General features: G+C 44.7%; 1 protein-coding gene across 3 annotated transcripts; it reads left to right on the forward strand.

The window, feature by feature from the left end:
• Window positions 1-10897: 10897 nt before the first annotated feature.
• Window positions 10898-25828, forward strand: PHOX2A (paired like homeobox 2A). 3 transcript variants are annotated; one of them, XM_075593476.1, is made up of 3 exons: window positions 10898-11331; window positions 14986-15218; window positions 25211-25828. In XM_075593476.1, exons 1-3 carry the CDS (start codon window positions 11109-11111, stop codon window positions 25658-25660), a joined length of 906 nt encoding a protein of 301 aa, XP_075449591.1. In that variant the 5' UTR covers window positions 10898-11108; the 3' UTR covers window positions 25661-25828. The 3 variants fall into 3 exon arrangements, with proteins under 3 accessions (XP_075449591.1, XP_075449592.1, XP_075449593.1); XM_075593477.1 differs by having other exon boundaries at window positions 14986-15178; window positions 25207-25828; XM_075593478.1 differs by having other exon boundaries at window positions 14986-15173; window positions 25226-25828.
• Window positions 25829-26578: the final 750 nt, after the last annotated feature.

A 26578-nucleotide genomic window follows, 5' to 3' on the forward strand; every position in this document is an offset into this window, starting at 1 on the left:
AAATACATTTCTGTGCTCCACAAAATCAATTGAAAGTGCGTCAAAATTGTCCGCCAAGTTCAACTCAGCGTAAATACAAAAAAAAACTCTTAATGTGTTAGCGCAGAATTCATTTGCCATGTATCAATAAAATAATGTAGTTGACGCAACAGGGAAATGTAATATTTGCGCAGCATACGATCAATAATATTTCACTAATAATTTATATTTACTAATACTAGTTCTAAATTCTATCAATAAGGTATTCAACATGAGGGATGCGTCAAAAATCATTTGTGTCTTAACGACCTTGATACATACGATGCAGGTTTCATGAAGGTCGATACTTTCCGGCACTGGGCTAGAAAACATGTGTTACTATGTAGGACACACGGGGGTTCTATTTATCGCTCTCACCGCTGAAAACTGGGGGGAAAGCCCCCCCCAAATTTACCAAGTACAATAGTCCTCATTGAAGCCGCAGATCATTTTTTAAGATCAGATTCTGTGCCGGCAGCTTCTTAGTTGCACGGAAACAGGAAAACCCGGGAAATGGGGTGTTTTATGCCGATTTGGTGGCCCTTCCCATGACGCAACCATGTACATTAAATATGGGACCCTTTTTGGGCACTTGAGTGCTTTTAACCGCCAGCTATTAAGGACAGCGCAAACGTCTCCACTTTCTCCATTCGCAATCAGGATAGTAATTCAAGTGTCTCGAAAACATGAAAAGTACTTTAACAACAGAACCAATACATGGGCTTCTTCTGTTAATATATGACCACCATAATAAATAGCCCTCCCCCACCCCACCTGTAACTGACCCCATCAGAGTACTTCCTCTAGTACTAAAGGGGTTAGGGATCAACACAACCAATACAAATCAGAGAAGCCAGTGTCATGTATTTGAAGGGAAAGGTGGACACCATCCAGCTGGGTGTAGGAAAAGGTAGAGAGAACATTGAGCCTCACGACTGTAGGTGTTCCTTACCATGGTTCTCGGAGCTCAGCTGCTGCCTCACCTGCTTTAACTCACTCCGTGCTGGGGGAGGGACACGGAAGAAGATTAAAGCCACGATGACTTATCTCCTGGCTGGGTGAAGGAGTTACCAGCAGAAGGTGTAGGATCTTGGGCCAGCCACTTTATCTCCTACGTGCCTCGGGTATCGAGATGAGGGGATAACTAGATTGCGAGCTTTTGGGGTCAGGGAGAAACGTACGCATGTATAGGCTGACTGCAGTCCATATGTGTTTAAAACTGTCACTATATATCGCACCACGTACAACTAGCAAACAAAAAATATTGAGGAAATGATATTAAAGTGAGTGTTAAGGCATTTAATGTGTTAATTGGTTAATTAGACTGCAAGTTCCTTTGATCAGGGCACTTTTGTCCTGTTTATTTTACCATATAAATAGATGGATCACTGGAAATACTCGCTCTCTAATAGATGTAAGTATACCGCTAGCAATGACATCATATTTTATCATGTATTAATATCAATATTAATAAACACACAATCCCCGCAAGCTGTGACCCCAGAACCCACATTGTGGATTGTGTGTTTATTCATTTTAATTTTCAACAGGTATCAGTTGTTTGGATGTTGGTGGCCCCTCCTCCCAGGGTTTAAGCTCATCCCCTCCCCACTTTTTAAGTAGCAGCTTTTTCCATGTTCCTGTGCAGGACGGATCCCCTGAGGCCATTCTCCCTCCACTGCAGAGGTAAATGAGAATGCTCACAGGTAGCGTTAGGACCTGCACTTACTGGTCATGCCATGAAGTGGCTGCATACTGGTCATGCCGTGACGTGGCTGCATACTGGTCATGCCGTGACGTGGCTGCAGGCTTATAACGCGTTGGCCAAAGGGTTTAACTAAATGACCCTTACTCATGAGAATACTAACAATGAAGTATTTAACTATGTATTTTGTTACATTGGATGTAGCACTGGGTATTTTTTTATCAATATTAATATGATTAATAATAAGAATCATCATACTTTGTGTTATTGCTGTTATCATTAGAATATTTCATATTTGGTATAATTTGCTCTGGGGAGCAGGGCCCTGATCACCTTCTGCATCTGTTTGTCCTTATTTCTATGTCATTCTGTTTATGTAATACACACAGTTCTGTACCCCCGCTGTACCACACTGCGGAATATGTTGGCGCTTTGCAAATACCCCATAATAATAATCATAATATAAATATTATTTAAGTGAGGAGTAATGGCATTCAGAATAGCAGTGATCTGCCAAAAGAAACTTTCGGGCTAGGGTCCAAAATAATAATTGAAAAATGTATTTATTAATTATCCATGCAGAAGGAGGATGCACAAGAACCTCCGACGCGTTTCACGTCCAGCCTGCTGCTTGATCAATCCAATATTATTTAAACCCTTGGCTGTCACATTCATTGCTCTGGCATCAAAGAGGTTAATATTACTGAAAATAAGGGTTAAATAGTGAATATGGAATAGCTACATTCACAGAATATCATACATTGCCTGAGGTCTCGCACAGCTCTGAATAACCCATCCCCATATCTTTTTATTATCATCTGGCAGCATTTATTATTATCATCATAATACAATCTGATTTCCATCTCCTTCCTCTCAGGGATCAATGAGAAATGTTTTCTTCCATGCAGGGGAGGAGAAGGACCTTATTTCAAAGGCCTTCCAAGAGAAATAGCTTCCTGTTAAGGGTTTCAACCATTTCAGAACTATTTAGGTGGGCAACCCTGTCGCCAATCGCCACAAGTGGCGAGTTGGCCATGAAAGTGTCGGTGAATTTGAGTTTGCAGCTCCCACAGTAAAATAAACTTTTTCCTGATGGCGTGTGCTCGTTTCCGCTTTCTGAATGAGTCAACGAAGTGAACCAGCCTATTTTGATCTGGTTTAATACTGATTGGCCGGCGAAGTCGGCCAATTCAGTTAAACAGCAATTCTACTTGTTGCCAAGTAGAACAAAGAAAAACCAGTCAAACAAATATATAAGGGAATCAACAAGTGCACTGTAAAAAATGCACTTAAAAAAGAAGGGTTAACTCAGAAGAACCCATAATGGGGGATACCGAGCAGAGCACCCCGCCTAACGCCCACTGGGAGGCAAACTCCGAAACCGTCCCAGCGGACTCGGCGTACGTGAACTCTGCCCGAATACGGGAGTGCACCAGCGCCCGGAACACTGCCACGATGTTCGTTGGGACCCCCCTCTCCAAACACTGCTTCCTGGTCTAGTAAATGGCTACCTTAGCCACTGCCAGGAACAGGTTGACTAGGAGATCCCTAGGCTTATTGTCTCGGGACACTGGGCACCCAAAAATAAAAACATGAGGGGAAAAAGCCAGCCAGAACTGCAGAAGAAGGCTCCTCAAGGTGGATAAGAGGGGCTGCAGTCTGGCGCAGCTCAGATACGGACTCCCGCTCGCTACAGAAGGGACAGGCGGCGGGGGAGTCCGTGAAGTGTGCCAAGTAATCTCCTGTGCTCAGTGCACCGTGGAGGACCCTCCAACTCAAATCCCCGGTGGGACGGGGAACCAAAGCTGAATAGAGCTCTCTCCACCGGGGTCTCTCGCCCTCGTTCCCAAGAAATACCCACCTCCAGATGGTATCTGGGCGGGTGACAAGGGCAAGGTAGTGCACTATATGGAGCACCAGAGAATACAGGACTTTCCTCGGCATGCCGGGGAAACATGCCAGGGACATATCCCCCAACTTGCTGAGGTTGGGGGAGATAGGAGCCCGAGGGGGTTGCCGTGATTTGGGTTCCACGCAAAGATCCGGAGAGCTGAAGTTGATAGGTTGACAAGGCTCTCCGGTCTGCAAAACCCCCTCGATGGAGGTGCGTGGGTCAGGGTGGATTGCATCTTTAATCTCCCGGATCAAACGACGAGGGACACGGGCAGTAAGCATACCCATACGGGACGCAAGCACCTCTGCGCTTACCCAGTCTCGCCGCTCATAGTCCAGGAGATCCCCGACTCTGGTCACCTGTGCCAGGATTAGCCGGCGACAAATAGAGCGTGAATCCAACATTCGAGCCCCCACTGCCGGATTATACAGCAGGGGCTCGGCGAGGATATCAACCCCCGCCGCCTGTTCCTTTCTGGTCGCAGAGACCAGTTTCCAGGCCTTTAATAGTCCCGGTAGTATGCCGGCAGCTCCGAGAGGTTTCTACCTAAACCCTCGGGCCTGATGATAAACAGTTGCCGGTCATACCTCATACTGCGCAGCTGGCGAAAGAAACTGGTCGCCAGCTGGCACCACTGCGGAGACGGATCTGCGAATAGGTATCTCTGCAGGTATTGGAGGCGGAAAGTGTGTAACTGGGAGCAGACACACACCACTCCCTGTCCACCCTCCTCCAAAGGAAGGCACGCAACCCCCGCAGTGACCCAATGCTTCCCATCCAGAGAAAATCCATCAATCTCCTCTGGATCTTGTTTATAAATTCGGGGGCGGACCCATGGCTATCAGCCGGTGCCAAAGCTGACTGGCCATCAGCTGGTTGATCACCAGGGTTCTTCCCCTAAGGGAAAGCATTCTCGACAGATACACCCATGACCCAGACGAGCAATGACTCGTTCTTCAAGTTCACTGAAGTTTTCTGGGGCTGGGTCCTCCGCAGCAGACAGGTAGACTCCCAGATATTTGAGAGTATCGCTCCCCCACGAGATATTACGACACGCGGGGGGCAAAGAGTCCACCTGTAAGGGACCCACCAGAATGCCGGAGCACTTGGACCAGTTGATCCGAGCAGAAGAGGCCGCGGTGTAGACCTCTTGGCACGCTTGTGCCCGCTCCAGATCATCTAGGTCCTGGGCCACGAGGAGCACGTCATCGGCATAAGCCGACAGGACTACCCGCATGCTGGGCTCCCGCAGCACCAGCCCGGTGAGCCTCCTCCTCGGTAGGCAGAGGAAGGGCTCGATGGCCAGCGCGTATAGTTGCCCAGACAGGGGACACCCCTGACGTACTCCCCGACCAAACACAAAAGGTGCCGTCAGGGACCAATTAATTTTTACCAGACACTCTGCAGAGGCGTACAGCATCCGGAGAAAGCCCACAAATTGTGGGCCAAAGCCAAACTCCCGCAGGGTCTGCATGAGGTAACGGTGATCCACCCTGTCAAACACCTTCTCCTGATCTAGGGACAGGAGGGCGAGTGACAGACCAGTCCTCTGCGCGTGGTGTAGCAGATCCCAGACCAGAAAAATGTTGTCATGAATGCTCCGGCCCGGGACAGTATAGGACTGGTCGGGGTGAATCACCTCTGCCAGCACGGACTTGAGCCTCAGCGAAAGCGCTTTGGCTACGATCTTATAGTCCGTGCTGAGCAGTGAGACCGGTCGCCAATTAGATATCTGACGGAGATCCCCCTTCTTCAGCAGCAAAGACAGTATTGCCCGCCGACACGAAAGTGGCATCTCACCGATCTCAAGGGCTTCAGCTAGGACCTCAGTGAAATCAGGTCCCAGCATCTCCCAGAAAAACCGGAAGAACTCTACAGTCAGCCCGTCTAGCCCCGGTGCTTTTCCGCGGGACATGAGACTGAGGGCTTCAGAGAGCTCGGCCAGAGTCAAAGGTAACTCAAGCCGCTCTCTTCCACCCTCGCCGACCGTGGGAAGCCCCTCCCATAAGACCCTGCATGCATCCGGCTGGATGGACTCCGGAGAGAAAAATCAAGTAAAACAGCCAGTTAAACAACCAGGGGTGTGGGAAGGAGAGAGGGGTTGAAAGCTGCAGTTTCCAGCCAGCCAAAGTGCAGCTTTTGCTGGGTTGAAAAAACCACTGCAGTCCCTGGGTGAAAAAACAAAAACGGTTTTTAAACCCCAAAAACAACAACCTTTAAACCTCTACAAAACACACAGTCCCCCACAGTTTCACTCCAAAATATAACAAATGAAAAGAAGAATACAACCTGATTCCACAATGCCTAGGAGCTCTGTACACACACTTCTGAGTGGAAGCAGCAGCCGGTGATAGTGCTGAGGTGAGGGAAGCAGACGAAAAGTGTGTTGTTTTTAAATGTTCGATTGAGCAACCTAATTTCTCAATTTTTACATGGTGTGGTGTGGCTACATTGAAAAATAGGTTGCCCACCTCTGCACTAGACCATAAGACGTAAGTAAAAACCCAATACATACACAGTACATAATCCAGCTATCTATTCAAATAACGATCCCACGTGTGAGCTCATTCACATGTCTCAGGCAGGTCTGCAAACCTGCGCTTCCCCATTATCTCTTATACAGTGCTTACACTTCAGCCAGGGATTCTGGGTAATGACATGCAAATGAGCACAGTGTCACCTTTTGCTTCTTGTCCATTCCAATCTATAAACATGAGGGGGCAGTATATTTGAGGGGGCAGCATATTTGAGGGTGCATACTTGGGATCCCTTGAGTGCTGCATCCTGCTATCTGCATGCACAGTCTGACGTAGCTGACTATTAGTAAACTGGCTAATTAGCTGCTGAACTAAACGTTACATTCACTGGATGCTTGTCACTGAAATAAATATGTGACTACCAGATTGTGTTAAATGTGTAACATGTGACACACAGTGACAGCCCAGGAAACAATGTGTGTTATTTCAAGTGACAACAACACAAACAAATACAGTGAATGTTATCAATGGTTTGATTTAAAGAACAAAGGTGCAGAGCTGAAGGAGTTAAATAATCCATATATCATATTACACCTACCTCACACTGTACACTGTGTCTAGACTTCCCTTCTGCATAGGTCTGAACCATTCCTCATTGCTGCAATGCCACATGGATTAGGGAGACAAAGTGATGTGTTCTGTATTACAACTGCTGCTAACATGTAACTGTGCGGAATACAAATGTATTAGCAATAAAGATGTACGTTGGATGGGAAGTATAGATTTACCCCTACACATGTCCCATATATTAACTATGAAAGAAATGCTCAGCACAGAATAAAGAAGCACAGAAGCATGTTATAGGGTCTTTCAGTTCCTTTCTCCTTTTGATATCATATTTTTACAAAAGCACATATCTGATCCTGAAAGTTATATTATTATTATTATTATTATTATTATTATTATTATTATTACTATTATTACACAGCCCTCCTTTATATCAGGAGTATTCTGCATTATCCAGCTTCACCTGTTCCTCCTCCTGTGTCTGGTTTGCGATGGCTGTGTATCTGTATCCTGGGCATGTGGAATCTGAGCTGTCAATCTCTGTCACTTCCTTTCCTCCCAGCATCTGGAAGCAGATCCTTAGGAAAGAGCCCCAGGTCTGGGGAGGAGGGGGTTATTAAATTAGGAGGGAGGGGAGAGAGGCTGCTTGCAAAAAGACAGAATGAATGAAGGATTTACTTTCAAGAGGAGTTAATGGAGCTATTAACCAGTTAATAACTTCAGCAACAAAACAACCCCCAACAAGCTTCGCATAAAATCATATGAAATTAGGAATCAAAAATTAATTTGTAGGAACATTGTTAGGTGTCATTTGATTTGTATATTTGTAAGGACATACCGAAATTCCAGGGCAACACAGAATGTATAATAGGCAGTTACAAACCTGGATTATATGGGATATTACAATGACGATGGGGTTGGTTTTTATATACATGCATTGACATTATTTTACAAATTGAGATACATAATTTGGAAAAGTATATTTAACTTTAAAAACAAAAATACGGAAACTGCAATTTATTAGTATTTGTTCAACTGAATTTAAACCCTGCACTGGTTGTAAAATCTCATATTTTTATAGTGAATATATTTCTTACTGAATTTGAGATAAAATGAAATTACTAATTGATGGTATCTAATTATATACCTGCCTTATTATTTATAAGATTTATACAATTCGTTTTATATATGTGATATTATTTACCTGTTTTACTATAATTAAAAAACAATATTGGTATCTTGTAATTTTTTTCCCCATTTGATTTACAAACGAATTTTGATTAATTTTGCCACCAATAAATTGCAAACGAATTTCTGGGATAACGCCTGAGCCTGCGGCTGGGGAAACAGCTCTAGTTTCGCAAAAATAAACAGGGTGATGTCTTGTTCTCTTATCCATTTACCAAGTAACAAATAAGGACAAGCAGATATTGGGATATATTTTATGTAGAGGGTTTTTAATACATGATCTGTTATCTGTCACTTGGAAAAAGGAAAAATATCTTTTTAAAGTTAGTTTGATCTCTGTATATTGTTTAGTGATGTTACCCCTCACCCCATGTTTTTCTTTTCGGTACCCCGAAAATATATATTCGGGTTACCGAAAATAAAAACATGGGGTGAAGGGTAACATCACTAAAATGATATATATATATAGATATATATATATATATATATATATATATATATATATATATATATCATGTAAGGAATAAAACACAGATAAAGTGGTAATGTAAAAACAGGAATAAGAATAAACTGACCATTAAGCTGTCTGAAACTATACACGAATACTCTATATACTGGTTTACAGGCGGATTTATAATGCAATACTACTAATATATCTACTGAATACACCGTTTTTCACCAAGGAGAACATCACTGAGATATTCCCCTCCTGACACCCAGGTTACTCTGGTTTAAAAAGGCTGCAGTAATAAATACTATTTAATACAGAATAAAAATCAATGGGTTTATCACAGAGAAAAGAAATGACGCTGGAAGGTAGAAGAGGGGTTTATTCCCTTGATAAATCCTGTGCTGTTTTTCCCTAGATCAGGGGGGGGCTCAACTCCGGTCCTCAAGCTCCCCCCAACAGGTCAGGTTTTCAGGATATCCCAGCTTCAGCACAGGTGGCTCCATCAGACGCTCAATCAGAGACTAACCATCTGATTGAGCCACCTGTGCTGAAGCAGGGACTGATTGAGCCACCTGTGCTGAGGCAGGGACTGATTGAGCCACCTGTGCTGAGGCAGGGACTGATTGAGCCACCTGTGCTGAGGCAGGGACTGATTGAGCCACCTGTGCTGAAGCAGGGATATCCTGAAAACCTGACCTGTTGGGTGGGCTTGCAGGCTGGAGTCGAGCCCCCCTGTTCTAGATGGTGACATGTTATATGTTTAATTTCTTTTTTTAGTATCTATGAGTACTAACAGAGAGCCCAAAAAATGCTTCATCTTTCGTTAACCCTATCAGTGCCAGAGGAGCAAGACGTTACTCGGCTCTACAATATGTTGCTCGCCTCTGTGGCACTGATGGGGTTAATAATTGTAACAAGGATCCCATGGCAGATCTCAGAGGTGTAATTCCCTGGGTGGGTTAATTAACCAAACTGTTAATTGCCTGGTCATGATTACTAATCAAAGCCGCTTAATCAGCTAACATCACATTAAAAGTACATGACCTTTTTATGCCTAAAGGCTCAATTTTATTTCTAACCATATATACGATTTATAAAACAATAATAACCCCCCCAAGTCCAAAAACGCTGGAAAAAATATATATTTTAAAGGTTATACTATTTTAAACAAAATGTTTATATAGTTTATTTATTCAGTTCATTATAGGAAATGGACAAACAAATCATGTATTTTTTAACCTTAAATGTCCCAATATTTTATGTTGTAGTTTTGTCCTTAAATAAATAACGTTTTGCAAATCATAACAAATATTTTATAAATAAATATTTCTTCAAATACTCCAAACGTGTCTCCTCTCCAGCTACAAGGGAGCAAAAACTCAAACAAAAAGGGGCAACATGTAACATGTTTATTTCATGAGTGGGGTGTCTCCTTAGCTGGAGTATTTATATATTAAAAGAATCCTATTACATATCTATGTGTTTTATTTATTTGAGGTTGATTAATTGTGGAACCTGGAATAAAAAAAATATGTAATAAAAGCTTGAAAATGTGACTATGGAAATCATGTCAAGAATTCACAACAAACAGACACAGAATTCGAATAGAATCAGATAAATCAGCCCCAAATAAATATATATATATATATATATATATATATATATATATATATATACTTTCTATGAATCACTGTCTTATCCCCCCCCCCCCCAGGGAGGGCTGAAATCAGGTAAAAAGATCCCCAAAATGAAATAGATTAATTGTAATAAATTCAATTGCGATTCTTAGTTAAAGGTTTCATATTCCCTCTTCATTTACTGGAGTTGGTAATAAAGTCTTTGCCTGAAAAGCTTTCATTTCACCAGGAAAAAAAAAAAAAACTACACAACAAACTGCACTTATTAAATTGCTTATTTTAATGGGGGAGAAAAAAAAACTGGTGTGAAAATTGAATAAAGAGAAAAGCTGTAAGATCCATGACTCAGAAAATGTGCATTTCAGCAAAATTCAATTATTCTGCAGCCTTTTTCCTCTATTCCTTTTGTGGGGGTTTTTTTCTGGGTTTATCTGGAGAATCAGGCTTTTTTTTTTTTTAAATCTGCTTTATTTTTATTTTCAACGTAGCCAATGTAAAAAAAATTAAAAAAAAATGTGATTCTGCATTGTGGGGTTTTCTTTAAAAATAATAAAAATAGACATTACTAAAGTGGGATACTGAATAGAACATAGAATGGGGGGAAAAAAAGACCCTGGGATACACACAAATGGTTAACACTAGCAGTGTCAAATGTATCCCGTGACTGAAAGGGTTAAAGGGTGAATTAATGATGCATTAGTAGGAGGGGACCGAGTACTTCTGCTGCCCCCAATAGACTTTGGCTGTATTGTCATGCAAAGAAATCACCGCCTAGCTATTGTCTACCATCACTGGCAAGTATATTATAACCATCTCACTCAAGCCAGGGAGAGCATTTCCTAGGGGTTACAGGCAGGAGGAGAGACGAGGGGAGGAAGGCAGAGGGTGTGAGACTACAGAACCGGCTCACAGACAACACCCCTCTTCAGAACAACTTCCAAGCTGAAGAGGACACTAGTGAGTGTGTGGGCAGGTTCTGCTCGTGAGGAAAGCAGCAGTGAGAAGACCTTAACATGTCCAGTTAGAGGTCACAAGTCCCAGAACTTGCCACCTGGAACTCAACCAGAAGCTCCAAGTTTTGTGTATCCCCTTTTTTTCTTGCTATATATTACTGGTCTCCGCCAGGACCCCGCTTTCCCTCCACTCCAACCTATCTACCAGGAGTTCCTCTATGTACAAGATGGATTATTCGTACCTCAATTCGTATGACTCTTGTATGGCAGCTATGGAAGCCTCTGCATATGCCGACTTCAGTTCGTGCAGCCAGGCAAATACCTTCCAGTACAATCCCATCAGGAGCAGTTTTGGAGCCAGCCCTGGGTGTCCACCCCTGACCACAGCCAACTGCAGCCTGGGGGCCTTGAGAGACCACCAGCCTTCTCCATACTCAACAGGTAACCAAGGCATGACCAGATATAGACACCTAACCACTTCAGAGTACATACTGCAGACTTCCAGCCCTATAGGTCAGTCTCCCTGGAAGATATATAGTCCATGTGTTGTGTACAGTATGTTTATGAATTTGCCATATAGTAACAATGGAGGGAGAGGGAGGAGGGTATATGATACTCTTTATTGGACCAACAAGTAGTTGAAATGTTACAAGCTTTCCAACCTCTCAGGGTCCTTCATGTGGTCTGGCAGATATACAGAAACAAAATATAAGAAGGATACCTGGTTATCTGAACTTGTCATGCAAACCCCATACATCTCAACTTAAAAGGAGATTACACCTGCTGGGAGGGAGTAGATACAGTGTTTCATTCCTACTGATGTTCTCCATCTTTCCACTAAAATTGACAGGTCAAACTCTTATTTTGTGTGTGTGTGTAATTATACATGAAAAGCACACAATTATTCTAAACCAACTGAAAAAAATCATAGCTCCAGCCCCAATGTTTTTGCTGTGATGAGATTATAGATATTTATGTTTTTAATACTTCTGTGCTCGAACGTAAAGTAATCTGACACATCATGTTAAGAGGATGGAGGTAAAAGTTGAGTTTGCAGGCAGTAATAACTGAATTATGTGTCTAATAAAATGAGGATGTTTTAAATCATTTTGAGAAGTTTGATCCCCACTGTTAAATGATGGAATTAAGATGGCATTGCTTCAATTAGCCTCTTCAATACTTATTTAAAAGGAGAAATAATATAGGTTTTGTGGCTCCTTGTGATGGGAAAATGATATTTTCTGTGAGCTTGAGTGAAGGAATAAACCCCCAGTGAGCCTGCCAGGCACAGATACTGTCACGGGCTGTGCCTGCAGTGCTGATACCCGGAGAGTCTTGTTCCTCAAGGGGAGGTAAATAAAATGCCTATTCCGTATAAAAAAATAAATATTTTATTGCACAAAAAGTACATGCTAAAATGAAAGTATAGCAATAAATAACCTGATAAACATTTACATTTTATATGTACATAAATATACATACAGACACTGTGTGTGTGATTATATATATATAGATATAGATATAGATATAGATATATATATATATATATATATATATATATCTATATCACACACACACACAGTGTCTGTATGTATATATAATTTATGTATGTATATATATATATGTATTAGGTGAAGAACTCATTTATTCTGCACTATCGCAACTGGACTACCACGGCTATTTTCTGCTTTATTTATATATATATATATATATATATATATATATATATATATATATATATATATATATATATATATATATATATACACACAAATGTAAATACAACTGTATGCTCATCTGATATATATATATATATATATATATATATATATATATATATATATATATATATATATTATAATGGTGGGGGACAAAAACTCCTCCACCATATATCATATAAAAATATCGCTTTGGAGCACAGACATGATTGTGCTCACAAGCGATAATAAATATATATATATATATACGGGAAATATAACAAAAGAGGACTGTCACACCAAAGTAAGCAAAAAAATAATAATGGTGAAGTTTAATACTCAACATTTGGCTCTCACAGGAGCCTATATATATTTATATAGGCTCCTGTGAGAGCCAAATGTTGAGTATTAAACTTCACCATTATTATTTTTTTGCTGAATATATACACACTTACTCCCTCACCTGCTCTCTCTATAAGTTTCCCATTAAACCCCTTAGATTGTAAGCTCCCCGGGGCAGGGATTTCCTTTCCTATTGTCTGATTTTGCTTCACTTATTGTATAATTATAATTCCCTGTGCTGTATTCTCTGTGAAGCGCTGAGTACACTTTTGGCGCTATATAAATAAAGACATACAATACAATACAAAACACAGTAACCGTGCATTATTGGTGAATAAATATCTGTAGGCATGTTTCTTGAGTCCAGTGCTGATATGATTACATAGATTTTCATTATTTATATATATATATATATATATATATATATATATATATATCATTTCCAACCTTTTCTTTTATTAATCCTGTCACTGCCATTCGCCCTACACCTGTGCCCCCCATGTGTGTCATTGCCTGTTTAATTTATACTGTAAGGAAGTGTGGGCATGAGAGGCACTGATATTATTATTATTATTATTATTATTATTATTATTATTATTATTAGTACACAGAGGGCAGCTCCTTGCGGAAACCTTTATCTCACTGTGCCTTTGCGCATCCAAACCGGGCATATTTTAGGTGGTAAATCCAGGTAATAATAGCCTGTAATATTCTATGTACACCGCTGCACACCCTGTCAGCGACATATAAGGATTAACAACAATGCGCAGCAGGGATCTGCGTAGGGTCACTGTGCCTGATATCAAGCATTCCTACCCATGGCACAGATTGGGGCAAAAACTCATTTTGGAAATGTTTATACTGTATAATATTTATGCTCCAGGAACAGAAAGTTATAGGTTAAATCCTCCTAGGGCCAAAGGCAACTATCGCCAGTGACATATTTCAGGGGTTAATATGGGGATTTCCACCTTAACCCCCCCCCCCCCCCCCACCCCCGAATACAAAATGTAAATAATTGTGTCAATATTTGTTTAAACCTCAGGCAGTGAAGAGGTTAACACTTTCAACGTTTTTATCCGAATCAAATGTTTTAGAAAGCTTTTTTAATGATCTTTTCCTTTTATGTCTACAGACAAATTATTATCCCACACTTTTTGTCTTTGTTTCTGGGTGTAGATTAATTCGGAAGTCACCATTAGTCAAACAGATAAAAGTAGAGACCATTGAGTGTTTAATAAGAATTAATTTGACAGGAGCCAGTATTATATTTATATAATATAATATATATAATGGAAATAGCCGTGTTAGTCCAGTTGCTATAGTGCAGAATAAATGAGTACTTCAGTATTAGGTGATACCTTTTTTATTTGGAAAACCATTGTTAGTCCAAATAAAAAAGGTATCATCTAATACTGAAGTACTAATTTATTCTGATATATATATATATATATATATATATAATTCCTTTGAATATAAGTCCCTTTTTATTTGCGTAGGTAGTGGTACCTATAAGATTGATTGGTATCCTGGGTTTGTATTAAAAAAAAGTAATAACATTTCCGGGGATTTCTTTCCTCAAGTCTCTCGGCTGCAAAACTGGAGCATAAGTAGCACAAAACGGCATCCTTTTGATTAAAAACAAAGAATTCCATTAAAAACAACACTCGTGTTTTTTCCCTGCGATAAATAATTTCGCCCCAGTTTTTATCCGTCGGACTTGAATAAATAACCCGACTGTGCGTGTATTAATACAAGAAAAGGCGCACGAATATTGCTGGTCTGTAAATAATAAAGTTCAGCTGCTTCTGATGGGTCCCACTTATACCTCTTACAATTAGATTGCAAGCTCTTCGGAGCAGGGACTCCTTTTCCTAAATGTTACTTTTCTGCCTGAAGCGCCTCTTCCCTTTATGTGTTATTTGTATTATTTGTTATTTATATGATTGTCACGTGTATTACTGCTGTGAAGCGCTGTGTACATTAATGGCACTATATAAATAAAGACATCCACACCTCTGGCTCTAACCCTGTCCCCTCTCTCTCCGCCCCTCAGTCCCTTACAAGTTTTTCTCGGACCCGTCCAGCATCAACGAGAAGAGGAAGCAGAGAAGGATCAGAACGACCTTCACCAGCTCTCAGCTCAAGGAGTTAGAGAGAGTGTTTGCAGAGACTCACTACCCTGACATCTACACCCGAGAGGAACTCGCTCTCAAGATAGATCTCACAGAGGCCAGAGTGCAGGTATCTGACAGGGAACAGAGAAACCCCAAAGCACCTCCTATATGGCAAATTATTTAACTCATTTCTACATGTTTTTTTCTTCTCTGAAGTACGGGTAGTTTAGTTTAATTTTTTCATCAAAACGTGTTAAGCTGCAACTTTGTCAAGGTAACCCTCTCAGCAGGCACCTACGCAACCAATGTTATACTGCGTCCTTTGTATTTCCTCCGCTGCATGGAGTGAAACAAAATAACAATATATCCAATAGCATGGGGTGCCTAAGGGGTTAACATTTCGGTGCACTATATGTGCTGTGTGTGCGCTATAGTGTAGCTAAAACTGGTTAAAAGAAACAGAGGTGCCCTAAGGAATAGTGAACAAAATCTAACAAAAAGTGCAAGAGAAAAAGATATAGGCGCCCTGCGTTTGCTGCAGCAGTAACGGTTATATCCAGGCGCTCCTGGGGAAGGATAAACACCCAGTAATAAACACCTACACTCACACTCATGGACCTGCTTATTAAATGGCGTGGGACGGGTGAGTCTAGGGGTGGGATGGGTTAGTTTGGGGGTGGCATAGGTGAGTTTAGGGGTGGGATGGGAGAGTTTAGGGGTGGGATGGGAGAGTTTAGGGGTGGGATGGGAGAGTTTAGGGGTGGGATGGGTGAGTTTAGGGGTGGGATGGGTGAGTTTAGGGGTGGGATGGGTGAGTTTAGGGGTGGGATGGGTGAGTTTAGGGGTGGGATGGGTGAGTTTAGGGGTGGGATGGGTGAGTTTAGGGGTGGGATGGGTGAGTTTAGGGGTGGGATGGGTGAGTTTAGGGGTGGGATGGGTGAGTTTAGGGGTGGGATGGGTGAGTTTAGGGGTGGGATGGGTGAGTTTAGGGGTGGGATGGGTGAGTTTAGGGGTGGGATGGGTGAGTTTAGGGGTGGGATGGGTGAGTTTAGGGGTGGGATGGGTGAGTTTAGGGGTGGGATGGGTGAGTTTAGGGGTGGGATGGGTGAGTTTAGGGGTGGGATGGGTGAGTTTTGGGATGGGTTAGTTTAGGGATGGGATGGGTTAGTTTAAGGGTGGGATGGGTGAGTTTAAGGGTGGGATGGGTGAGTTTAGGGATGGGATGGGTGAGTTTAAGGGTGGGATGGGTGAGTTTAAGGGTGGGATGGGTGAGTTTAAGGGTGGGATGGGTGAGTTTTGGGGTGGGTTAGTTTAGGGATGGGTGAGTTTAAGGGTGGGATGGGTGAGTTTAGGGGTGGGTTAGTTTAGGGATGGGATGGGTGAGTTTAAGGGTGGGATGGGTGAGCTTAAACTAAGAGGACGTGCCACCGACCTACCAACAATTTACAATTAGACATACACAATGTTAGCAAGCTCAAAACCCAGCCCGCAGTATTATATATTTATATTTGTAATGGTACCAATGTGAGTGCTTCTGGGAGAGTGACCTCCAATACAGCCGTAAACAAAGATTCCCCAATGCCCATCCTATATGGCAAATTATTTAGTTCATTATGATCATTTAGTTCAATATTTTGGCCAAAACATGTTAAGTTGCCGCCAGATCGAGGTAACTCGGCGCCCTCGTCATCGTTTGTGCTCATGGCACGGACATATCCAGCAGCGCGGGACAGAGTAACTGTGTAACCTCTTGTATTGCTCTCTGCAGTGTTCCTCTCCTTGCTATTTGTTATGCTTGCTGCAGATACGCTTTCCTTTCATTTTATGCTGAAGAACCAGCAGTCGAAACATACTGTACCTGTATTGTAACTGTTAAACATATCTGGAGGGGTGTGGGGGAGGTGTTTGGGAGAGGGGTGGGGGGGAGGTGTTTGGGAGAGGGGTGGGGGGGAGGTGTTTGGGAGAGGGGTGGGGGGGAGGTGTTTGGGAGAGGGGTGGGGGGGAGGTGTTTGGGAGAGGGGTGTGGGGGAGGTGTTTGGGAGAGGGGTTTGGGAGAGGGGGGCAGAGGTGCAGTGTTTAGAAGTGGCCACTGGTTTCCTTGGAAATAAAGGTGCTGCTGTCAATTGAATGAATGTTTTGAGAAATGTAACAGACACTAAACCAGAGGCCAGCAGCATGTTACATGCGCACTGCAGGGGCTGTAACGCAGAATACCGGCGGCCCAGCAGCATGTTACACGCGCACTGCAGGGGCTGTAACGCAGAATACCGGCGGCCCAGCAGCATGTTACACGCGCACTGCAGGGGCTGTAACGCAGAATACCGGCGGCCCAGCAGCATGTTACACGCGCACTGCAGGGGCTGTAACGCAGAATACCGGCGGCCCAGCAGCATGTTACACGCGCACTGCAGGGGCTGTAACGCAGAATACTGGTGGCCCAGCAGCATGTTACACGCGCACTGCAGGGGCTGTAACGCAGAATACCGTCGGCCCAGCAGCATGTTACACGCGCACTGCAGGGGCTGTAATGCAGAATACCGGCGGCCGTGGAATGTTAGAGCCACAGAAATCTGGATGGTATGCTGGGTGTTTTGTATACCTGAGTGCTTCAGTTGGGATACTTTTCTTGTTTCGTTTACATATATTTATTATCCCCAGCACAGTCAGTAGTGTTGTAATATATACACTTTATTATTATCTGATTTAGGTAATTGTTATTTCAAGGTCTGTTGCAGGCTTCCTTTCGTGTGTATGTGTGTGTATATATATATATATATATATATATATATATATATATATATATATATATATATATATATATATATATATATATATATATATATATATATATATATATATATATATATATATATATATATATATATATATATATATATATATATATATATATATATATATATATATATATATATATATATATATATATATATATATATATATATATATATATATATATATATATATATATATATACACACACACACACACACACACACACACACACACACACACACACACACACTTAGGTCCGGAGATAATTGGACACTGATACAAGTTGTGTTATTTCGCCTGTGTTCCAAAATAAATTCAAGTTACAGTTAAATAATGAATATGGGCTTAAAGTGCAGTCTATCAGCTTTAATTTGAGGGTGTTCACATCCAAATTGGAGGGGAAGGGTTTAGGAATTACATCTCTTTAATATGTAACCCCCTCTTTTTCAAGGGACCAAAAGTAATTGGACAATTGACTCAAAAGCTGTCTCATGGATAGGTGTGGGCTATTCTTTTATTATTTCATCATCAATTAAGCAGGTAAAAGGTATGAAGTTGATTCCAGGTGTGGCATTCGCATTTGGAAGCTGTTGCTGTGAACCCACAACATGCGGTCAAAGGAGCTCTCAATGCAAGTGAAACAGGGCATCCTTGGGCTGCAAAATAAAGAAAATCTATCAGAGAGATAGCAGGAACATTAGGAGTGGCCAAATCAACAGTTTGGTGCATTCTGAGAAAAAAAGAACGCACCGGTGAGCTCTGCAACACAAAAAGGCCTGGATGTCCACGGAAGACAACAGTGGTGGATGATCGTAGGATCCTTTCCATGGTAAAGAAAAACCCCTTCACAACATCCAGCCAAGTGAAGAACACTCTCAAGGAGGTAGGCATATCATTATCCAAGTCTACCATAAAGAGAAGACTTCACGAGAGCAAATACAGAGGGTTCACCACAAGGTGCAAACCATTCATAAGCCTCAAGAATAGAAAGGCCAGATTAGACTTTGCCAAACAATATCTAAAAAAAGCCAGCCAGTTCTGGAACAGCATTCTTTGGGCAGATCAAGCAGATCAAGCTATGATCAACCTGTACCAGAATGATGGGAAGAAAAAAGTATGGAGAAGGCTTGGAACGGCTCATGATCCGAAGCATACCACATCATCTGTTAAACACGGTGGAGGCAGTGTGATGGCATGGCTTACAATGGCACTGGGTCACTAGTGTTTATTGATGATGTGACTGAAGACAGAAGCAGCCGGATGAATTCTGAAGTGTATATGGATATATTGTCTGCTCAGATTCAGCCAAATTCAGCAAAGTTGATTGGACGGCGCTTCACTTTACAGATGGACAATGACCCAAAACATACTGCGAAAGCAACCCAGGAGTTTTTTAAGGCAAAGAAGTGGAATATTCTGCAATGGCCGAGTCAGTCACCTGATCTCCACCCGATCGAGCATGCATTTCACTTGCTGAAGACAAAACTTAAGGCAGAAAGACCCACGAACAAACAACAACTGAAGACAGCTGCAGTAAAGGCCTGGCAAAGCATCACAAAGGAGGAAACCCAGCGTTTGGTGATGTCCATGCGTTCCAGACTTCAAGCAGTCATTGCCTGCAAAGAATTCTCGACAAAGTATTAAAAATGAACATTTTATTTATGATTGTGTTAATTTGTCCAATTACATTTGAGCCCCTCAAATAAGGGGACTGTGTATGAAAATGGTTGCAATTCCTAAACATTTCATACGATATTTTTATTCAACCCCTTGAATTAAAGCTGAAAGTCTGCACTTCTATTGCATCTCGGTTATTTCATTTCAAATCCATTGTGGTGGCGTACAGAGCCAAAATTATCAAAATTGTGTTAGTGTCCAATTATTTCTGGACCGAACTGTATATATATATATATATAGCCCATTAATCTGATGCATCGCCGTTCACACAGCTTTTAAGTACAGCATGGGACAAGCAAAGCAAGTACAAACCACTCACAGACATGTTTCAACCTTCATGGGTATCATCAGTGTGAGGTTGGTTTATACTTGCTTTTAAATATTTCTAGTCCCATGCTTTGCTTAAAAGCTGTGTGAACGGCGATGCATCAGCTTAAATGGGCTCCATGTGAATGGATATTCCAGGGAAAAGGTGACACATTGTGTGCTCATTTGCATGTCACTTCCCAGAATCCCTTGCTGCAATGAAGCACTGTATGCGAGGTGATAATGGTTGAAAGGCAGGGTTGCAGACCTGTCTAAGACATGTGAATGTGCTGACAAGTGATATTCTTTATTGGCTATATGCTAACGGTGGAGGTTTTTTGTTGCCTTTTTCACCCACCATAACTGCCATAGGTGTGGCAGGTGAGGTAAGGCTACCTCAGGTAGGTGTAGCATGTGAGATGAGGCTACCTCAAGTAGGTTTGACATGTGAGGTAAGGCTATCTCAGCTAGGTGTGGCAGGTAAGGCTATCTCAGGTAGGTATGACAGGTGAGGTAAGGCTACCTCAGGTCGGTGTGGCAGGTGAGGTAAGGCTACCTCAGGTAGGTGTGACAGGTGAGGCCATGTTGGCCTGAAACGTCGTTGTTGATTTATCGAATTAAAGGAAGATTTTGCAATTGGATTGCAGCTTGTTCGTTCCCTGTGAGGAGCAGACCGGGAGATTCTGACTGGCTGCGGCTGCTGTCTGTCATCTTGTTTTTTTGAATTGTGGCTTTTTTTTTGCAGTACATTGAACCAGGCTGATCAGAGACAGGCACATAGATACTTGTGTTTTCTAAATTTTGTATAACTGTTTACCCACTAACAGTATCTTTGTATGTATGTGTATATATACAGGCATACCCCGGTTTAAGGACACTCACTTTAAGTACACTCGCGAGTAAGTACTTATCGCTCAATAGGAAAACGGCAGTTAGCGCATGCGCCTGTCGGCACGTCCTGAACAGCAATACCGGCTCCCTACCTGTACCGAAGCTGTGCGCAAGCGGGGAGACTATAGAGCCTGTTACAAATGTGTTATTTACATCAGTTATGAACGTATATGATGATTGCCGTACAGTACATGCATCGATAAGTGGGGAAAAGGTAGTGCTTCACTTTAAGTATATTTTCGCTTTACATACATGCTCCAGTCCCATTGCGTACGTTAATGCGGTGTGTGTGTGTGTGTGTATATGCAGTGTTCGACAAACCTATACATTTGCACGCCCCGGGCGAGTGGATTTAACATCGTGGCGAGCTCCTATTGGCCCAAGTAGCACACGTGTGGTACTAGGTGGCGAGTAGATTTTTTGGTGATTTGTCGACCACTGTGTATATGTATATATAAAAGTATATTTTATACAGAAATAATAGTACTGTATATCAGGCCTGTACAAACCTGTTTGAAGGTTTACAGTTTTTGACCACAAATAGGATCAGGCTGATATACCATCTTATACTATATTAGTGAAAGCACTGTATGTTTGCCTGCCTGGATGTCCGGTGTCCCTAGGGGAAATCTCATTGGTCCCTTGGCCCGCCCGCCCCCGCACACCTCTCATTGGCCTGAGGCGGAGTGACGGGCCAAAGGACACACACACACACACAAACACAGGGACACACAAACACAGGGACACACACACACAGGGATACACACGCACACACAGGGACACACACACACACACAGAGGGACACACACACAGGGACACACACACACACACAGGGAACACAGGGACACACACACACACACACACACACAGGGACACACACACACACACACAGTGACAGACACACACACACACACACACAGGGACACACACACACACAGGGACACACACACACACAGTGACAGACACACACACAGTGACACACACACACACACACACACACACACACACACTGTTACATACATTAGCGGGGCTCACAGTGTTAGCAGCACCCGCGCGCACCTCCTCCTCTCCCCGTGTCTCCCGCGCTTTCACCCCGACCCCCCCTCCCCCGGCGCCGCTACAGTCAGCGGGACACACACACTATTATTACCCCTTCAGCGCCCCCCCCCACCCAGTGTCAGCGGCCGTGCGAGACCCCCCTCTATATCTCCCACCTATCCCCCCCCCCCCCACACATATACATGCCCCCCCCTCCCCGGCGCTACAACTCACCCCTCCCCGGCGGGGGAACAGCCAGTGGCCAGGCAGGCTGCCTCGCGGCGCCGAGTGCCCAAGATGGCGGCGCCCGGGACACAGCGGGGGAGCGGCCACAACACGCTGCCTCCCGCCTCAGATCCACGTGGGACCTGCCGGATGGGTGAGTGAGCGGCCTTCACCTCCCCTCCACCCCCCCCCTCCAGTGTCAGTGTCTCCCCGATACCCCCCCCCCCCCCGGCGCCGCTACAGTCAGCGGGGGAGCGAGCGAGCGCCCGGGACACAGCGGGAGAGCGGCCACAACACACTGCCTCCCGCCTCAGATCCACGTGGGACCTGCCGGACGGGTGAGTGAGCGGCCTTCACCTCCCCTCACCCCCCATCACCTCCCCTCACCCCCTTTCACCTCCCCTCACTCCACTTCTCCCTTCCACCCCCCTTCACCTCCCCATTTACCTCCCCTCCACCCCCCTCCCTTCCACCCCCCCCTTCACCTCCCTTCCACCCCCCCCCTTCACCTCCCTTCACCTCCCCTCCACCCCCCCACCTTCACCTCCCATCCACCCCCCCCTTCACCTCCCCTCCACCCCCCCTTCACCTCCCCTCCACCGCCTCCCCCCCCCCTTCCCACTGCCTCCCCCCCTTCCCACCGCCTCCCCCCCCTTCCCACCGCCTCCCCCCCCTTCCCTCCACCTTCCCACCGCCTCCCCGCCCTTCCCACCGCCTCCCCCCCCTTCCCACCGCCTCCCCCTTCCCCCCCTTCCCACCGCCTCCCAGCCCCCCTTCCCACCGCCTCCCCCCACCCCTTCCCACCGCCTCCCCCTCCCTTCCCACCGCCTCCCACCCCCCCTTCCCACCGCCTCCCACCCCCCCTTCCCACCGCCTCCCACCCCCCCCTTCCCACCTCCTCCCCCTTCCCACCACCTCGCCCCTCCCCCCCTTCCCACCACCTCCCCCCCTTCCCACCACCTCCACCCTCCCCCCCTTCCCACCACCTCCCCCCTTCCCACCACCTCCCCCCTCCTCCCCCTTCCCACCACCTTCCCCCTCCTCCCCCTTCCCACCACATCCCCCCTTCTCTCCCTTTCCACCACCTTCCCCCTCCTCCTCCTCCTTCCTACCACCTCCCCCCTTCCCACCACCTCCCCCCTTCTCCCCCTTCCCACCACCTCCCCCCTCCTCCCCCTTCCCACCACTTCTCCCCTTCCCCCCCGCTCCCCTTCCCCCCCCCCGCTCCCCTTCCCCCCCTCCGCTCCCCTTCCCCCCCTCCGCTCCCCTTTCCACCCCCCCCTCCGCTCCTCTTCCCCCCCCCCATCACCTCTTTTTCCCCTTTCCCCTCCCACCCTTCCCCCCCTCCTCTAACCCTTCCCCCCCCCTCCTCTAACCCTTCCCCCCCCTCCTCTAACCCTTCCCCCCCCTCCTCTAACCCTTCCCCCCCCCTCCTCTAACCCTTCCCCCCCTCCTCTAACCCTTCCCCCCCCTCCTCTAACCCTTCCCCCCCCCTCCTCTAACCCTTCCCCCCTCCTCCACCCCTTGCCCCCCTCCTCCACCCCCTCCTCCCCTTCCCGCCGCCCTTCGCCTTCATGCCCGCCTTACCGCCTCCCCACCCCCGCCTCTGCCTTTCACCCGCCCTTACTCCGGCCGCCTCTGCCTTTCACCCACCGCCTCACAGCCGCTGCACGCACTCAACAGACACCCGCCACACTCGACACATACCTGCCGCCACACACACCTGCTGGCTCCCGCCCCTACGCACCGACATCACTGACCCACCGCCTCACACCCTAGCAGGACCCCCACTCACAGACAGCACTCACAACCCACGCGCCAGCCGCCGCCTCACACCCTTGCAGGACCCCCACTCACAGACAGCACTCACAACCCACGCACCACCCGCCGCCTCACACCCTAGCAGGACCCCCACTCGCACACAGCACTCACAACCCACGCGCCACCCGCCGCCTCACACCCTAGCAGGACACACGACTCAGATTTTTACATCACTTATGCCACCAAAATATACATTGTACTGTGGTGTGTTTACAATAAACCATTTTTATACAACATCGTATTACATTTTCTTCCATCTTTCTTTTCAATATTATTATCCAACCTTTACAACAAACAGTCACCTATTGTTCCACGATTTATAAATAATACTACCTATTACGTATTTACATCCCGGGCAACGCCGGGTCTCTCAGCTAGTATGTATATATTTATATTTACGTCTGTATGTACTTTTTTTTTTTTTTAAATTAAGTTTATGTATCAGAACAATTTATAAAGATTTCCCTTAGATTTGTTGAGATGAGACAGCCTCCCAGTGAGTGAGACTCACCCCCACTGACTAAGAATTGCTTTCCATTGAGTGAAACTCACTTCAAACACGGGAGTTCCGACAGGCCTGGCGGTGCTAACTCAGTGCGATCCTGCTGATAAGTCCCAGAGCATTGGGGCTCAGCCTCAGATTCATGCAGTCAGCACAGATCTCCATGTTACACGTGTGCACGGTTACAAAAAGAAACCTCCGCTAGATTGACTGAGGGATCCTTCACTCTGTTTTGGAAGCTATGGGGCAACCATTTTGGATTTGTCATTTATGCCACTGGAAAGTTAAACTGCATTGAGATTCACTGCTAAACCCATCTGTAAATGGCAGTGATCTGTACTGTTCATTTTGTTTTAATTTTTTATAATATTTGAAGCTGTTGGGTCTCTTAGTGCAGTTTTACCAGTGAGGGCCCTTCACAGGATATTCCCCCATGACACACCAGTATTTCTGCTATCTTAAAATGGCCGCTGCTATTAAACTGCCGTCAAGCCCTTTAATAACAAAATATCAGGGCCAGGAAACTCTGAAAGAGACATCGTGAAAAAGGTCCTCCTGCTAAATAATATTTATTTAGAGCGGGGTGTTTGCTCATTTAAATGCTTGCTACCCTTAAAACTGGTGGTTACTATTGTCAGCCTATGTCATCTTGCGATCCAAAGCCAGTCTTGATTCTGCAAGTGCCCACCTGAACCAGAATGCATTGGGATTAGAAGAAGAAACCCAGAACTGGATTAATATCTCACGAGCACACGGATCTTGGCTGCCAAAACTGGGTTGTTCTCCCCTTCAGACTTATCTGTATGTTGTTTCTCAATGTATTCATAAAAATGATACATTTATCTCCCTGTACCTTTCCCTTTGAACAACACATACTGTATTCTTTTCTTTGATTGCTCTCCCTCCTCTCTCCCCCTGTCCCACAGGTTTGGTTTCAGAATAGACGGGCCAAGTTTCGCAAGCAGGAGAGAGCAGCCAACTCCAAAAACGGAATCAACAACAATGGAGGCTCGGGCAACAAAAAGTGTGACCCGCGTTCGTCCTCTGAGGATGATGAGTCCAAGGAGTCCAACTGCAGCCCGACACCAGACAGCACGGCGTCTCTACCCACCACGGGCAGCCTTAACAGTCCCGGCAGCAGCCTGAGCCCCAGCCCCGGCACAGCAACAGGCCTTGGGCCTAACCATGTAGTCCAGACCCTGAAGGCCCCCATCTGGCCTGGGGTGCCAACCAGCAGCAGCGTTAACACGGCCGACCTACTCAAGGCCTGGCAACCTGCCGATGCTGTGCCGGCTCCCTTTGCGGGAGTCCTGTCCACTTTCCACAGGAAGCCAAACACCCTCAAGACAAACCTGTTTTGAGTAATAAAAGTACTGATATAAGATCGAGGGAAATACATGAAAAGAAAAACAGAAGACAAAGAGAAGAAATTAAGCTAAAGCCTGGCAAAAAACCACAGACCATCCAGTTGTGCTGCCATCTTGTTTGGACAAACTGTGAACGTGTCAGGCCTTTCTCCTTACCCTGACACACACAGTCACATAACGATGGACAATAACTAACTGATTTGTGGGACGTGGGCTTCAAAAACTGTAATAGTCAGCTCTCAATCCAAGAAAAGAACTTGAGGCAGCCATAATCCTTAGTGTTAAAGGAAGGCCCGGGCACCTCACCACAGAGGCCAAGATTGAACTTCAAACAATGGCTGTAGTCCTCACCCTCTGCCTCCCGGCCTAGATGGTCGTTCTTCAGCTATATCATCCAGTCATCACATCAACCCACCATTGGTTGTATTATTTTTAGTTTATTTATTGTATTTAATTTGTTTTGTTTGTTTGGCTACATTACATATGTTTTCCTCCTAGAAATCCCCGCTAGCATAATCGTTCCTCAAAGGCATTATGGGAAGTACGTCACATCTCTGTGGTGTTATTAAATCACCGAGGAGCCGTGACAGCTCCACACACGAACATACATTACAGTCTCAACACAAGAACAGGTCCTAGGTGGAAAACAAGACGGAAATCGCTCGTCTATCACAAAGCTTAGCCCCAGGGGTCATGGCGACGAGGAGATTTTACGTGAGAAAGGTGGGCAAAGTAAAGCAAAACAAGAAAACAAAGCATCTTCTTATCCTACTTAGAGTTCTTTGCGATCTTCAAATCACCTTCATATTGAAGATTTGACCAAAACAAAAAACAAACTCAAAATAATCCCTGCTTATAATAATATATATGTATATATACACATATACCATTTTTTTATATATATATTTGTGT

Source organism: Ascaphus truei, chromosome 3 (assembly GCF_040206685.1).
Source record: "Ascaphus truei isolate aAscTru1 chromosome 3, aAscTru1.hap1, whole genome shotgun sequence".
In the NCBI taxonomy this organism is placed as follows: Eukaryota; Metazoa; Chordata; class Amphibia; order Anura; family Ascaphidae; genus Ascaphus; species Ascaphus truei.